The 14,721-nt window shown below is 33.2% G+C and overlaps 1 protein-coding gene across 11 annotated transcripts in view; it reads left to right on the forward strand.

Annotated features, from left to right (window-relative positions):
• Window positions 1-11,573, forward strand: part of HELLS (helicase, lymphoid-specific) — a 48,517-nt gene extending 36,944 nt beyond the window's left edge. For 7 of the 11 annotated variants that reach the window (XM_012659681.1, XM_012659679.1, XM_012659672.1 and 4 more), the window contains 10 exons: window positions 1,094-1,255; window positions 2,533-2,672; window positions 2,759-2,897; window positions 4,211-4,294; window positions 4,376-4,495; window positions 5,601-5,717; window positions 6,082-6,241; window positions 8,586-8,682; window positions 8,762-8,838; window positions 10,991-11,573. In XM_012659681.1, coding sequence (XP_012515135.1) covers window positions 1,094-1,255; window positions 2,533-2,672; window positions 2,759-2,897; window positions 4,211-4,294; window positions 4,376-4,495; window positions 5,601-5,717; window positions 6,082-6,241; window positions 8,586-8,682; window positions 8,762-8,838; window positions 10,991-11,085 — 1,191 coding nt within the window. In that variant the 3' untranslated portion in view covers window positions 11,086-11,573. The remainder of the gene's footprint in view (window positions 1-1,093; window positions 1,256-2,532; window positions 2,673-2,758; window positions 2,898-4,210; window positions 4,295-4,375; window positions 4,496-5,600; window positions 5,718-6,081; window positions 6,242-8,585; window positions 8,683-8,761; window positions 8,839-10,990) is intronic. The other 4 variants (XM_012659670.1, XM_012659676.1, XM_012659673.1 and 1 more) reach the window with 1 other exon arrangement.
• Window positions 11,574-14,721: the final 3,148 nt, after the last annotated feature.

The raw sequence follows: 14,721 nt of genomic DNA on the forward strand, positions 1-14,721 counted from the left end.
TAAAAATAATATATGTACATGGTAAAAAGTTTTTAAACAGTATGGAAAGTTATTAAATGAAAAGTAAAAGTTTCCTTTATTCCTGCCGTACTTCCTTTCCCATTTCTCCAGGGGTAACTGATGGTTTCTTGTTTTTGCCTATTCATTTAGAAACCTTGTACCCTAGCAAATATATGTATAAATATCTTTTATATGTGTCCTTCAACGGGATAGAGCACGTCTTCACCCACGTTTGCCATTTTTAGACTACATCAAACTGTATTATGTCAGTGCAAGTGGGAGAAAAATATATATCATTATTTTGATGGTCTCTTTAAACATAGCATTTACATTTTTTCTGATTGCCTATAGGTATATTAATGTGTTTCTGGCTAGTATCTGCAGATAATGTTTTTTTCTTAAACCACTGGAAACGTTTTCTCTTTATCTGATACAGTCTCTCTATGCCTAGCTCAATATCTATGGGTATTTAAGTACAAAGCCCTGAAAATGAGCTTTACCATGTAATTATTATCTGTAAACCATTATAAACTCGAATTTATAGGGAAAGCTATTAAGGGTATAAACTAATTTTAAACAGTGTTTGTGTTCTTTTAAAGGCCTAAATAATTTAATAATGGCATAATTATGTGTTGCTTCTATATTATTCTATTTATAAATGTGATAATCACTTGTAATCACCCCAGCTAATAGTAATTTTAAGCCTGAAGTTTTAGAACTTATGCAAGGAAACTTCCATGTCTGCATCTCTAGACTGGTTGGCTTTCTGCTAGTCCAAATCGTCTTTCTAAAAGTTGTGGGCTGAAATCTTTAACCCTAGGAAGTACAAATATTACCTTTTTATTTCTACTTTTTAAATTTTTCAAGATATATTCTTAGAGTTTTTTAAAGATTAGCAAATTGGGAGATGTTACAGATAAATACTATGAGTTTATCGTGTACTGGTCTGGGAAAATTTCAAGGAGATTATATTTATATCTGACTTTTTAAGATTTCATAGTATTTATGTAGGAAGAAAGGGAGTGTGTGGGGATAGTATTCCCTGAAAAATAGGAGTGTTTAATATTCATATTTGTTCATGTTTAAATTTTAGATTCTAACACCTTTTTTACTGAGAAGACTGAAATCTGATGTTGCTCTTGAAGTTCCTCCTAAACGGGAAGTAGTTGTTTATGCACCTCTTTCAAAGAAACAAGAGATCTTTTATACAGCCATTGTGAACCGTACAATTGCAAGCATGTTTGGATCCAGTGAGGTAGAGTGTGGATTTTAAATATACTGTAAATGAGACTTGGCATATAAAATTTCATGCTTGATTTCAGTCTTGTGGCTCCTCATCTGTTTTCAGTACTTGTTGGGTATATTTCTAACTGGAGTATAAGGTATAAGGCTAGTAGTAAAAGGTATTACCTGGTCCTGCTAAAATTTAAGTAACGGTTTATGTGTTAATTGCTTTATAGTCATTTGGAATGCTTGTTAAAAATTTAGGTTTCTTTGCCTTACTGCTTATAGGAGCAAAAATGAAAAAAAAATTTAGGTTCCTTTACTGGATTAACCCTCGTCATTCTGTTTGAGATTGGACTTGGAAATGCATTTTTTAACAAACACACAATTATTTGAGAATCACTTACTAAGGGCTTACCAACTACTAGACCAGTCCCCTGCAAATATTAATATATAGCTTGAGCATCCCAAATCCAAAATCTGAAATACCCCTAAATTTGAAACTTTGAGAGCTGACATGATGCTCAAAGAAAATGCTCATTAGAACATTTTGATTTTCGGATTAGGGATGCTCAACCTGTACAATTTGTTCACAGGAGGTCATTGATAGCCAGAAGGATTAATAGAATATTCTATTTGAAAGAAACAGCCACATTCATCACCCACCATATTGTAAGAGATGTAGGTAGAATGTCATTGTAAATGAAGATTAGGAAATCCTTAAGTTTTGTGTAAACGTCTAGATTTTGACTGTATGCTATGGACCTAATATTTTCTTTTCAAAATATTTATGGTTATGTATTTCTGTTTAGTATGACCATTAGACTGTCTTCTCCCCTTTTAATATTAATTATAATTAAAGGGAGGATCTGGCTTTTTAGCTATTAGAAACTTGTATTTGCCTATTATAAAGATTCCATGCATACTATACTGATCCAAAGAGATATCCTCTATAAGGCAAATTTCTGGAGCCTATTTTAGCTTTAAATTATTAAATCCCTTTATATAAATTCAAGACAGTTTTATACACCCTTAATTTTTTCTAGTGAAATCTGAAGGTGCTTATTCTCACTTTCAAATATTGTCATCAATGTTAACACAAATTTCATGCAACATTTGCATTTGGCTATAGATTGTGGATCCTTGATACTATACAGTTGGGAATTGCTAACTTGATGAGAGACAAAATTGTTTTTATGTGCTAGAAAATCATTTTGTACACTAAAATATCATACCTTATTTTGCTTATATTTAGAACCTAAAGGTATAACTTTTTAAGCAGATTTTTAAAAATTTGTTTTCTTTTAGAAAGAAACAGTTGAAGTAAGTCCTACTGGACGACCAAAACGACGAACTAGAAAATCAATAAATTACAGTAAATTAGATGATTTCCCTAATGAATTGGAAAAATTGATCAGTCAAATACAGCCAGAGGTGGACCGAGAAAGGTGTGAGTTTAAAAATAAATTTAAGTAGTCTCTAAATGTGGTATTTTTTGCATTTCTTATTTACATGCACTATATGTTTTTGGTAGAACTGTTGTGGAAGTGAATATCCCTGTAGAATCTGAAGTTAATCTGAAGCTGCAGAATATAATGATGCTACTTCGTAAATGCTGTAATCATCCATATTTGATTGAGTATCCTATAGACCCTGTTACACAAGAGTTTAAGGTAAATACCATTTAATAATTTACCATTTTGATTTCTATAACTTTTTTATATTGGAGGAAAGTTATTTTGTTTGGTTGGATTATTATTATTAAAAGTAAATACTGTGCTGTTTGCCATATGAAGATTGTTATCCCTCAGTAAGCTGAGGTAATCTCCCCCCAAATTCAGAGAACCTTATGAAGAAGGTTTAGACTGATGGTCACTTTATATGTGCAGCTAATATTTTTATTTACATATTTGATGTGAACAGCTGAGAATTTATATTTAGTAAAGCAATTGATTTCTACTCTGCATATTTGCTTACTATATTTTAAAGGTAGTTTTCACCTTTTCAGTATTCCTTTTAGTTAATATTCAGCTTGTCAATCAACCTGCTGCTCATTGCTTAAATCTCAACAAAAAGCCACAGAAGAAAACCAAAAAGTTGATATTTAATTGGGGGCTTTCAGAGTAAGTGAATGGAATTGCATTCTTGGGTAGTTGATAGAAAAATAACATAGTATTAAAATAAATCAGTTCTTAGTAACCCCTCAGTAACCCTTGTTTCATACTAGTTTACAACAAGGTTTCCACCTCTGCTAATATTGACATTTTGGGCCAGATAATTCTTTCTTAGGAGGTAATGTCCTATGCACTTAGGACATTTAGCAGCATCTCTATCCTCTACCCACTAGATGCCAGTAGTGTCCACTTTCCTCAGTTACAACAGCCTACAATGTTTCCAGCCACTGCCAAATGTCCCCCTGGGGTGAAGGGCAAAATTGCCTCCATTTGAGAACTGCTGCACTCTGTATTCAAGCAAGGAAGAAGATATTAATAAAACTGTCTGCTCAAATGAAGACAGTTCTCTGATGAGATAATTTCACCAGAAGGTGAAAAATTCCTTTATTCATAATACTTGAATTGCTTATAAGCTCCTGTGTTTTCTTTAATTACTACTAAGAATTCTAGCAGCAATTTGCATCTTGTTGGGAGTTTACTCAATTATAAAGAGTAAACCTTTGTTATATGCACAGTGACTTTGAACTTAATGTTCTCTTATGTAAAACCTTTGAGAGGAATGTGGAGGATAAACCACAGTTAAAGTTGCATTTAATTTTGTTTCTGTGAAATCACTTGTTTTACATCCTAATGTATGTCTTTCTTTAAGAAATAACTTATCTTCTGATTTTAAAAAAGTAAGTTCAGTTTTTAAGTTTTATAGTGACTTATTATTGAGAATTAAACTGTTGGAATGGCTTTTTTTTGACAAAGCAAATGATTAGTAATTATAGTGAGTGACAATTTTCTCTCTCTCTTTGCCTATTCCTAAGGTCGATGAAGAATTGGTAACAAATTCAGGGAAATTCTTAATTTTGGATCGAATGCTGCCAGAACTAAAGAAAAGAGGTCATAAGGTGATACTTTTGATTGGAATTTTGATTGCTTAATTATTTCTTACTAATCAGTATAGGTACTAAGATATATTTAAATTTCAGGTGCTGCTTTTTTCACAAATGACAAGGATGTTGGACATTTTGATGGATTACTGCCATCACAGAAATTTTAACTTTAGCAGGCTTGATGGATCCATGTCTTACTCAGAGAGAGAAAAAAATGTAAGACTACTTATGTCACACATGCTGAACTCTTATTTTGTAACTCATATCTTGATTTCTGAAGTAATGTTCAAAATAGAGCCACAAATTGATAAGATAGGAATGACAAAAAATCTTGTGGTAGAATCAAAAACAACCATTTTCATTTAGTACTAATAAGTCTTAATGTATCCTACTTAATTGTGACAGTAAGAATATTGGGATAGCAGGAAATTTCTGTCTGACCTTTTACTCCTGTTCCTATTTTGTTACAAAAATTTCAAACATGTAGCAAAATTGAAAGGAATGTTACAGTAAGCAACTGTAAATCTTCCTAAAACCTTCCATTGGCATTTGACTGTGCTTTTTAAATCACATGACTGTGATAACAGCATTGCTGTGTCCATTCAACATTCCATCATCTTTTTTGATGCATTTCAAAATAAATTATAAATGATACTACCCTTTTCTCTAGTGACTTCAGCGTATTTTATCTTTCGAGGTAAAATTTACATATCCTGAAGTAAATAAAATAAAGTATACATTTGCTGAGTTTTGACAAAAGCATATATATAAATGTATCCCAAACACCTATCAAGATACAGAACATTACCATCAGGCCAGAAAACTTTCTGTGCTTTCTCCTAGTCATTTCACTCTTTCCACCCACCCTATCTCCTACACAACCACTACTGATTTTTGTCATCATTTTTTTTACATAGTTTTTCTTATTTAAACATCCTTGTGATGTGTAGTTTTTAACAAAATTAAGATTTCTTTAATAAAATAGCTGCTTATAAAATAGTTAACATGAGCACAGATTTTATTAGTTAACATAATTGTTTTACATATCTGAACAATTCCTTTGGCCTCCAGTGGATAGGTCTCTAACAGTTGTAATTTTTTTTTTCCTCTTTTTATTTTTTTTTAATATGGAATGCTTCACAAATTTGCATGTCATCCTTGCGCAGGGGCCATGCTACTCTTCTTTATATTGTTCCAATTTTAGTGTATGTGCTGCCGAAGCAAGCACTAACAGATGTAATTAAAAATAATTTTTTCCTTCAGTCTTATTGGTTAAAGCTAGTTTCTTTATTTGTTGTGTTCACATCCTTTTTGCTTTTAGATGCACAACTTCAACACAGATCCAGATGTGTTTATCTTCTTAGTGAGTACACGAGCTGGTGGCCTGGGTATTAATTTGACTGCAGCTGATACAGTTATCATTTATGATAGTGATTGGGTAAGTTGGAAGCATAGCAAATGCTTATTTATTTCCATTCTGAATTTTTAATCTTTCATTGTATACATTACAATTTCATTTATATATTCCGAAAAGATCCATTTTCAGCTAAGATTCATTTCTTTATCAAGTTTTCTGTATATAAAAACTTGAAATTTTTTCTTTGCAGTATATAAAATTTTTTCTTACGATTGCCAACTGTGTGTAATGGTAACTTTATCTGTGAAGCTACTCTAGGAGTCTAAATTAAGGCACCATTATTAAAAAGTTTCTGATTGGATTATGCATGTTGACTTTACCCATATAAGTTTAAATTAATTTTAACCTAATACTATTAAATATTATTTTTCTTTTTAACTTTAAGAACCCCCAGTCTGATCTTCAGGCCCAGGATAGATGTCATAGAATTGGTCAGACAAAGCCAGTTGTTGTATATCGCCTTGTTACAGCAAATACTATTGATCAGAAAATTGTGGAAAGAGCAGCTGCTAAACGAAAACTGGAAAAATTGATCATCCATAAAAGTAAATACTTATGTAGTACTTTTTGTTTCAGTTATCCATTGTGTGTTGTGAATTTCTATAACTGTTGTTTTCTTTATTAAAGAAATTAGTGCCGCTCGATATGACAGTATTTAAATAAGCTGTGGAGAATTTAGAGCGCTAAAAGCCTAAGCTAAGGTGCTGGCCATACACATACAAGGAAGTATGTTAGTGAGTATAGAAAAGTAATAGAGGGGTAGAGAAGAAAGAGTCAAGAATAATCTTAAGGCTAAATATCCTAAACTCTGTCATAGGGAATTTGACGTGATGTTAATGCATATTCCTGATCAGAGATTGGTCTGCCAAAAGTTTTAAGAAAACTTCTAAACATCCTGTAAGTTCAATATGTTAAATACTAGAGTATTAACAGTGCGTTGAAGCAGTGCTTTAAAAGAATCTGTTTACTTTGTTGAACGCCCACTGTTTCACAAAATATTTGACTCTGGAGTACCCTTTTCATAGTTTAGGACACAATGTTTTAGTGTTTTTAATCTACAAAAGATTCTGAGGAGGAGAGGAATTGAAGTAGGTGAGATTCCTTGGAGCAGTTCTATTCATTCAACACAAAATTCTGGGCCAGGCATAGGGGCTCACGCCTGTAATCCTAGCACTTTGGGACATCAAGGTGGGAGAATCTCTTGAGGCCAGGAGTTCGAGACCAGCCTGGGCATCATAGTGAGACCTGCTCTCTACAAAAAATTTAAAAATTAGCGAGGCATGGTGGCACACGCCTACAAGTCCCAGCTACTGGGGAGGGTGATTCGAGAGGATCACTTGAGCCCAGAAGGTTACAGTGAGCTATGATCACACCATTGTACTCCAGCCTGGATGACAGTGAGACCCTGTCTCTAAAAAAAAAAAATTATAAGAGAAATTATATTTGAATAGATGGCTTCATAGCTACCTGAAAAAAGTTGAAAATTATCCATGTAAGTCGTCAAGCCTAGAGAAATGGGAGCATCATAATAATGTTAAAATGTTGAAAGTCATTGTCATTTTATTTTTTACTCTTCTGCTTTGCAAATACTTTCTCCAGGGTATCTGGATTTGAGGGAAGAGTGGATTAGATTTTAGACAAAATTAATTTGATTTGATGGAACATTCAGATTGTAGTTGGAATTTGCATGGGGGGAGGGAAGGAGCTTTATCCTGAGAAGATTTTGTATAAACTAAAACATTGTCACTTGTGCTGCTTTAGGAATTAAATGGTGAAATAAATTATATTTTGCTTAAGTATGGAATATAGTTTCAGTTTAGATAAGGCTTATCCATAGTTTTATTCTCCTAAATTCTATTTTTGGTATTTTAATAGATTAATTTTACATAAAAATTTGAAAGGATTTTTAAAATGCTGATAATTTTTAATTGAGATATATACATATAATAAAATGCACATATCTTAAGTGTACAGCTGTATGAATTTGGCCAGTATGTGCACTCACGTAATTATCCAGGTTAAGATAAAGTTTCCTCATGTACCCTTTGCGGTCATTCCCCTTTCTCCCTTGACCCTCACTAGAAAGGAACCAGTATTATGATTTTTGTCACATAGATTAGTTTTTTCTTCACCTATTGACTGGTATGTGTACATTGTTTGTCTAGGTACTTTGTTCAACATATTTTGAGATTCATATATGCTGTTCATAGTAGGATTTTTTTTGTTGCCTAATAGTTTATTCGTTCTCCTGTTGATGGATGTTTATGTCCAGATTCTAGGTATTATGAATAAGTTGCTCTCTACAAGACTCTGTGTATGCAATACATTTATTTGTCTTTGGTCTTAAGGAGTATATAGGTTTGTTGGAAACTACCAAACCTTTTCCCAAGCAGACATAGCATTTTCTACTCCTATCAGCAAAGTGTGAGAGCTTCAGTTACTTTTCTTCCTTACCAACACTTGATTTTTTCTGTCCCTTTTAATGCAAGACATCCTGATTGGTTTGTAATATATAGTTTTTTTTTTTTTTTGAGACAGAATCTCACTCTGTTCCCCGGGCTAGAGTGCCATGGCATCAGCCTAGCTCACAGCAACCTCAAACTCCTGGGATCAGGCAATCCTCCTGCCTCAGCCTCCTGAGTAGCTGGGACTACAGGCCTGTGCCACCATGCCCGGCTAATTTTTTCTCTATATATTTTTAGTTGCCCAGCTAATTTTTTTCTATATTTTTTTTTAGCAGATGGTCTCGAACTCCTAAGCTCAAACGATCCGCCTGCCTCGGCCTCCCAGAGTGCTAGGATTACAGATGTGAGCCACCGCACCTGGCCGTAACATATAGTTTTAAAAGGAATTTTAATGCTTTGAATTTCTTGAATTTCTTTTTTCTAGATCATTTCAAAGGTGGTCAGTCTGGATTAAATCAGTCTAAGAATTTCTTAGATCCTAAGGAATTAATGGAATTATTAAAATCTAGAGATTATGAAAGGTAAGATTTTTTTTAATTTTAGAAAGATGTCATTTATAGTTTTGATTTATACATAGAGACTTGAATGTTTTTTTCATAGGGAAGTAAAAGGATCAAGAGAGAAGGTCATTAGTGATAAAGATCTGGAATTGTTGTTAGATCGAAGCGATCTCATTGGTAAGTACCATGCTTTTTTTTTTTAATGGAAACTTTGAAATATACACATAAGTAGAATAGTATGCTGGACCCCTCATAAAGCAATCTGTTCAGCCACAATAGTTTGCAACATTTATCCGTCTTGTTTCATTGCCATTTTTCTTTTGTCAGAGTATTAAAACAAATTTCAGATGTCATGACATTTTGCACATACTTTATTATGTATTTTTTTACTGAGAACATGTTTTTAAATAGCCACTATGCCATTATTACATTTAAGAAACTTGACACTAATACCTTAATTTCGTCTATTATGGTATACAAGGTATATAAGGATAGTTTAACAGCTGAAAATATTAATATGATTCACATTAATTGAATGAAGGAAAAGTAGACAATCACCTCATTAGATACCCGCAACTCATTTGACATAACGGTATAATAATCTTCCTAATTCTTAAAACTAGATATAGAAAGAAAGTTATTTTGCTGATAAGGAACATTCATCTAGGAAACTACTACTAAAATCAAGAATAATCAAGGATAATAGCTCTCATTCCTACTGTAATTGTACAGTATAGGAAGAGATCCTAATACCTCTAATAATAAATAAGAGTCCAAATTGCTTGTATTTAGAGATGGTCTCATATTCTTCTTAGAAAGTCCCAGGGAATTGAGAAGCTTTTGGAATAGAATTCAGAGGGTTGCTTATGAATTAGTAGTATGTGTAACAGCAATAATTATTTAGTAAATGAGATATTTTACTATAGCTACAAAACTGTAATATGCCTAGAATTAAATATAACAATTTTTAAGGCCTTTATGGACAAAATTATGAAACATTGAGGACATTTAACAGAAAGTCCAAATAAATGTACAGATTTAACTACTCATGGTTATGAATGTTTAATGTAAAAAAAAGTCAGCATTCCCCAAACTAAGTTAAATTCCTTGCATTGCTCTTCTAATTAAAATCCCAGTATGACTTCTTAAAGAACAGAATGTTATTAAAACTTAAATACAAGAGTAAAGGGTCAAGAACCAAGATAATTTTGAAGAATAAGGTAATCTATGCCAGGTATTAAGTCTTATTAAAAGGAATTGGCACATAATGTGATAAATTGAATAGTGGTACAATGTGGTGAACCTAGAAAGACAATCAAATTTCATGGAAGATCAATAAGTGACAGAATAGCCTTTCAAATCAGAGAGGGGAAATTCCTATTAATCAATATATGATGCTGGGTAATTAGTAATCAACAGGAGAAAAATTAACTTACATCCTCCTCACTTCACTCTGTACTTGTGAACAAATTTTAATTACATTAACAATCTAAGCATGTATTCAGAACCTACATACTAAAAGAAAATTTTAACTTAAGAAGATGGAAAAATATGTTTATGACTTTAGGATTAGAATAGAATTCTTCATGGTACAAAACTCACAAATTATATGAAAAGATTGGTATATTTTTATTACATTAATATTAAAGTCATCTTTAAAATGGATGATCCTGTAAACATGTAAGACAGAAACCTCAAACAATATTTGTAACATATAAACAGACACAAAATAACTAAAAATCAACAAGAAAAATAGACAACATAAGAGCAGACTATTACCAGGAGAAAGAAATGTCAATGACCATACAAATGTGCTTAGAATAATACAAACTAAAATCAATAGAGACTTTATTCCATAGCTGTCCCATTGACAAAAATTTAAAAGACTATATATGTTGGCAATGATTCTATTATTTGTAAAGGTAAGTTTTCAATGGTGTCTTGCTTCTCAGCTTTTAAACTAACCATGATTGGGCTTCTTTTTAAAACATTTCTGAGAATATAATTCAAATTGGTGTTCTCTTTATTGCTCTGTAACTTGTGTATCTTACCATAAATTCAGTAGAAGAGATTTTGGTTAGCAGACTGATGCTTCAGATTATGTGTTCCCTAAAAGCTGATCATAGTTATCGAAGTGAGAACGGTGTACCTTTTTGCTTTTGCTCTTAAATCTTACTGATTAAGGAAGAGAGTGCCCTGTATTAGTGTGAATTTTTAAAGTTTGGACAGATGACTCGCTTCCTATAAATCATATTGGAAATTGCTTTTATGATTTCTTTTCAGGTTCTTATACTTTAAAAAAACTACCTGTCTTAATATTTTTTCTTAGATCAAATGAATGCCTCAGGACCAATTAAAGAGAAGATGGGGATATTCAAGATACTAGAAAATTCTGAAGATTCCAGTCCTGAATGTTTGTTTTAAATTCGAGCTAAAGAATGACTTTTAAATGTTCTTGTTTACATCTAATGATTTACTGATACTGGTTTTGAAATCCACACTGTCCATTTCACTTTTTTGATTATATCAGTTTATATAATGTAACTAGTACCATTGCATACTTAACAGAGGGTAATTTTCTGAGCCTTATTAAGAACAAAGAAGTATCCATATTAAGTTTGGATTTTTAGTTAATTTTTGAGACTGGGTAGTATTCTTGGGTACAGGCTTATATGTACTTAACCACTTCCAGATTTATACAGTCTTCCTGTGGAAGTTTACTAAATGTTTTTCCCCCTTTCTTTTAGTAATACATAATATAGTTCATGGGTTTTTGGTACTTCAGTTATGGAGCAGGCTTTTGATGGGAGGAGATTGGAATTATACTTTTTGTTGTTTAAGCAAGAAATTGTTTGATTTTAGAGTCTATTTCTATAAGATAGTTTACCAAATAAATGTTTATTATGAGATGATCTCATCAAATTATTTTTTCAGGAAAGTGATAGCTTAAGTGAAATAATAGCAAAAGACTTGACTGGCATTGGGATTCAACATTATTATACTGTTTTGGTTTCATTCACTAGTACTACTAATGTTTGCATATGTCATACAAAGATTTGAACTGGCCATTGGGTTAACACAGAGAAGGCTCTGGAAGAAATTGTAGGGTCTTGATAAAAGACCAGAACTTGGACATGGTATTGTATCATGCAGGACAAGAATAGAACAAGAGAGGAGAGAGTCCCTGACAGTGTATAGTGGGAGCTTTAAATAGGGAGAAGAAAACAAGAACTAATAATATAAGTAGTGTAAAAATGTATAGAGCATAAAGGCCAAAAAGGGCACAATTTAGGCCCTGTGCGAAAGGATATCAGACTATGAGACAGGAATCCTGATGACACCTTGAAGAGGAGAAATGCTCCCTGAACCATACATCTCTGTGCTGGTTGTTTATCTCACGGAAAAATGTAACTGTTGTTGTCTGTATGTTCAAATGCAGATCACATTATCTGTGCCTTAGAATAATGGAACTAGAGCTCAAAAGAACAACTATTTTAACAGAACAGTTGGCCAAAGAAAAAAACACACTACAGAGCAGTTTTTTGTTTTTATTTTTTAAATGAAAATATTTAGCAGTCATATAAGTGTGCTAAGTCTTGCTTAAAATTCATGATCCTGACATTGGTGAGTTGCAAGTTATACTAAATTTTCCTAATCTGTTCTCTTACATTCTCCTAAATGACTGTTTCATAGCTTCATTTCTGTCATTACATCTCTAATATCTCCTCACTCTCACCTTGCTCCCTAGTGCACTGAGAAAATAGAAACAATTAGAAAAGACTTTAAAAATTGTCACCACTGCATCTGTAAACCTAGTGGCATATGTGTCTATGTATCCTTTCTTTTTCTTTCTTTCTTTTTTTTACTACCCCATGTTAGGTATATCTTTCTTTCTCATTGGTATGGATATATTGCCTATCCCAGCCAGAGCCAACTGAAAAGTCTCATTTCTTCAATAGCAGAACCTCTTGAAAAAAGTTGTCTCTATTCACTGTTTTTAGTTTGTTCTCTTCCATTTTTTTCCTAAGCCCATTCCAATCAGATTTTTATCTTTGTTCTTGAGGTCTCCAGCAACCTCAGTGACTTCATTTTACTTTATCTTTCAGTAGCATTTCATACGGTTGTTGACTCTAATCCATAAAACAATTTCTTTAGTTGGCTCCTCCTAGCAAACACATTGGCCTAGATTTTCTTCCTACTTCTCTGCCTCTTTCTCATTCTCCTTTGCTATTTTTTATATCTCTAACCCTTAAACATTGGAATGTCCTAAGCAGGGTTTAGGACTCCCTTGATAGTTTTATCTCATTTCTTTAATACCAACTGTGCTGATGATTAAAAATTACATCTCCAGCCAGAACCTTTCTCCTGACCTCCAAATTTGCATATCTAACTGTCTGCTTGGTGTCTGAAAACTCACACTGCCCCAAATCTGAACTTTGATCCTCTCTATCCAAATTTGCTTCTTTTGCATTTTCCTTATTCAATAAATGGCAATTCCCAATTGTTTAAGCCAAAAAAATCTTGGTGTCATTCTTGACATTTCTCTTTTCCTCAGTTCATATCTGGTTCTAAAGGAAGTCCTGTTGCCTGTGCTTTGTAAATATGTCTAGAATCCCACCACTTCCCACTACTTCAGCATGTAAGAATCGTCTCCTATATCTTTTTAGTGTATGTATATAATAATTACTTGATGTTATTATTCTCATGTAAATAGTGTCCTTTAGATAAGCCATGGTATATACTGATTGTATTTTCACTCTTCTATAGCTTTTTACCTCTGAAGTTAATAGTTCTCTTTTTTACCTATCAGTAATTTTTATCCAGACTCTCCAAAAGTATAAATCTCTCAATGTGTTCAAACAGATCAGGTGATTCAGTAGTAAACCTACCCCCTCAAATACATCTTATCCTCCCCACCCACACTCCTACCTGTAGCATTCTTTAGTCTGGACTGTAGAACAGATTAAATCTGAAACCTTCCTTTCCCATCCTTCTAGATATTCCTATTGGCTATTTCTTGTTTCGGAATTACTGTTTACTGGATCTCATGTCTTCCTCTTTATTGGTTTACTCCCTCATTTTGGTCAATTATGTCGTCCATTGTTTTCCTGAGAAAAGGATTCAAGGGAGATGAATTTTTTGAGAATTTGTGAATCTGACAGCATTTTTGTTATATGCCTACATTTGATGGGTAGTTTCAGTTTGAGGTTTTGGATTAAGAGTAATTTTCTCCTCAGATTTTTGAAAGTTACTCTCTTGTCTCAGTTTCCAGTATTTCTGTGAAGAAATCTAATGACACTTTGATTTCCAGTCCTTTGGATTCAGGGACCTGCTTTTTTTTATGTGGTCTTCTAATATGTCTTTGTCTTCTGGTTTCTGAAATGTCACAATGATGTAGCCTTGGTGTGGATCTTTTTTGTTTGTCTTACTCTGTTGTAAAGTTCAGTCTGAAAATCTGTATTTTTTAATTCTTGGAAATTTTCTTGAATGATTTCTTTGAGGATTTCATCTTCTAATTGTTTGATCCTCTTTCTGGCTAGAACTTTTTAAGGTTCCCCCCGCACCCCCCCGCCCTCTCCACACACACACAAAGTCTTATTTCGTTTAAATGATTATTCCCTTTGGTTTCTTCTTTTTTTTTTTTCTTTTTTTTTTTAAGACAGTCTCTCTCTGTTGCCCAAGCTAGAGTGCCATGGCGTCAACCTAGCTCACAACAACCTCAAACTCCTGGGCTCAAGCAATCCTCCTGCCTCAGCATCCCAAGCAGCTAGGACTATAGGCATGTGCCACCATGCCCAGCTAATGTTTTCTATTGTTAGTTCCCTTGGGGTCTCGCTTTTGCTGAGACTGGTCTCAAATTTCTGACCTCAAGCGATCCTCCGGCCTCGGCCTCCCAGAGTGGTAGGATTACAGGTGTGAGCCACCACGCATTGCCTGTTTGGTTTATTCTGTCTTTTATTTTGGATGCTTCTTCACATGCCTTGGGATAATTGACTGTTCCTCAAATTTAAGAGCAACGGATCAAAAAGCTATAAGGAATCTCTAAGCTCCGTGTATGGG

Source organism: Propithecus coquereli, unplaced genomic scaffold, assembly GCF_000956105.1.
Source record: "Propithecus coquereli isolate 6110/MARCELLA unplaced genomic scaffold, Pcoq_1.0 Scaffold63, whole genome shotgun sequence".
In the NCBI taxonomy this organism is placed as follows: domain Eukaryota; kingdom Metazoa; phylum Chordata; class Mammalia; order Primates; family Indriidae; genus Propithecus; species Propithecus coquereli.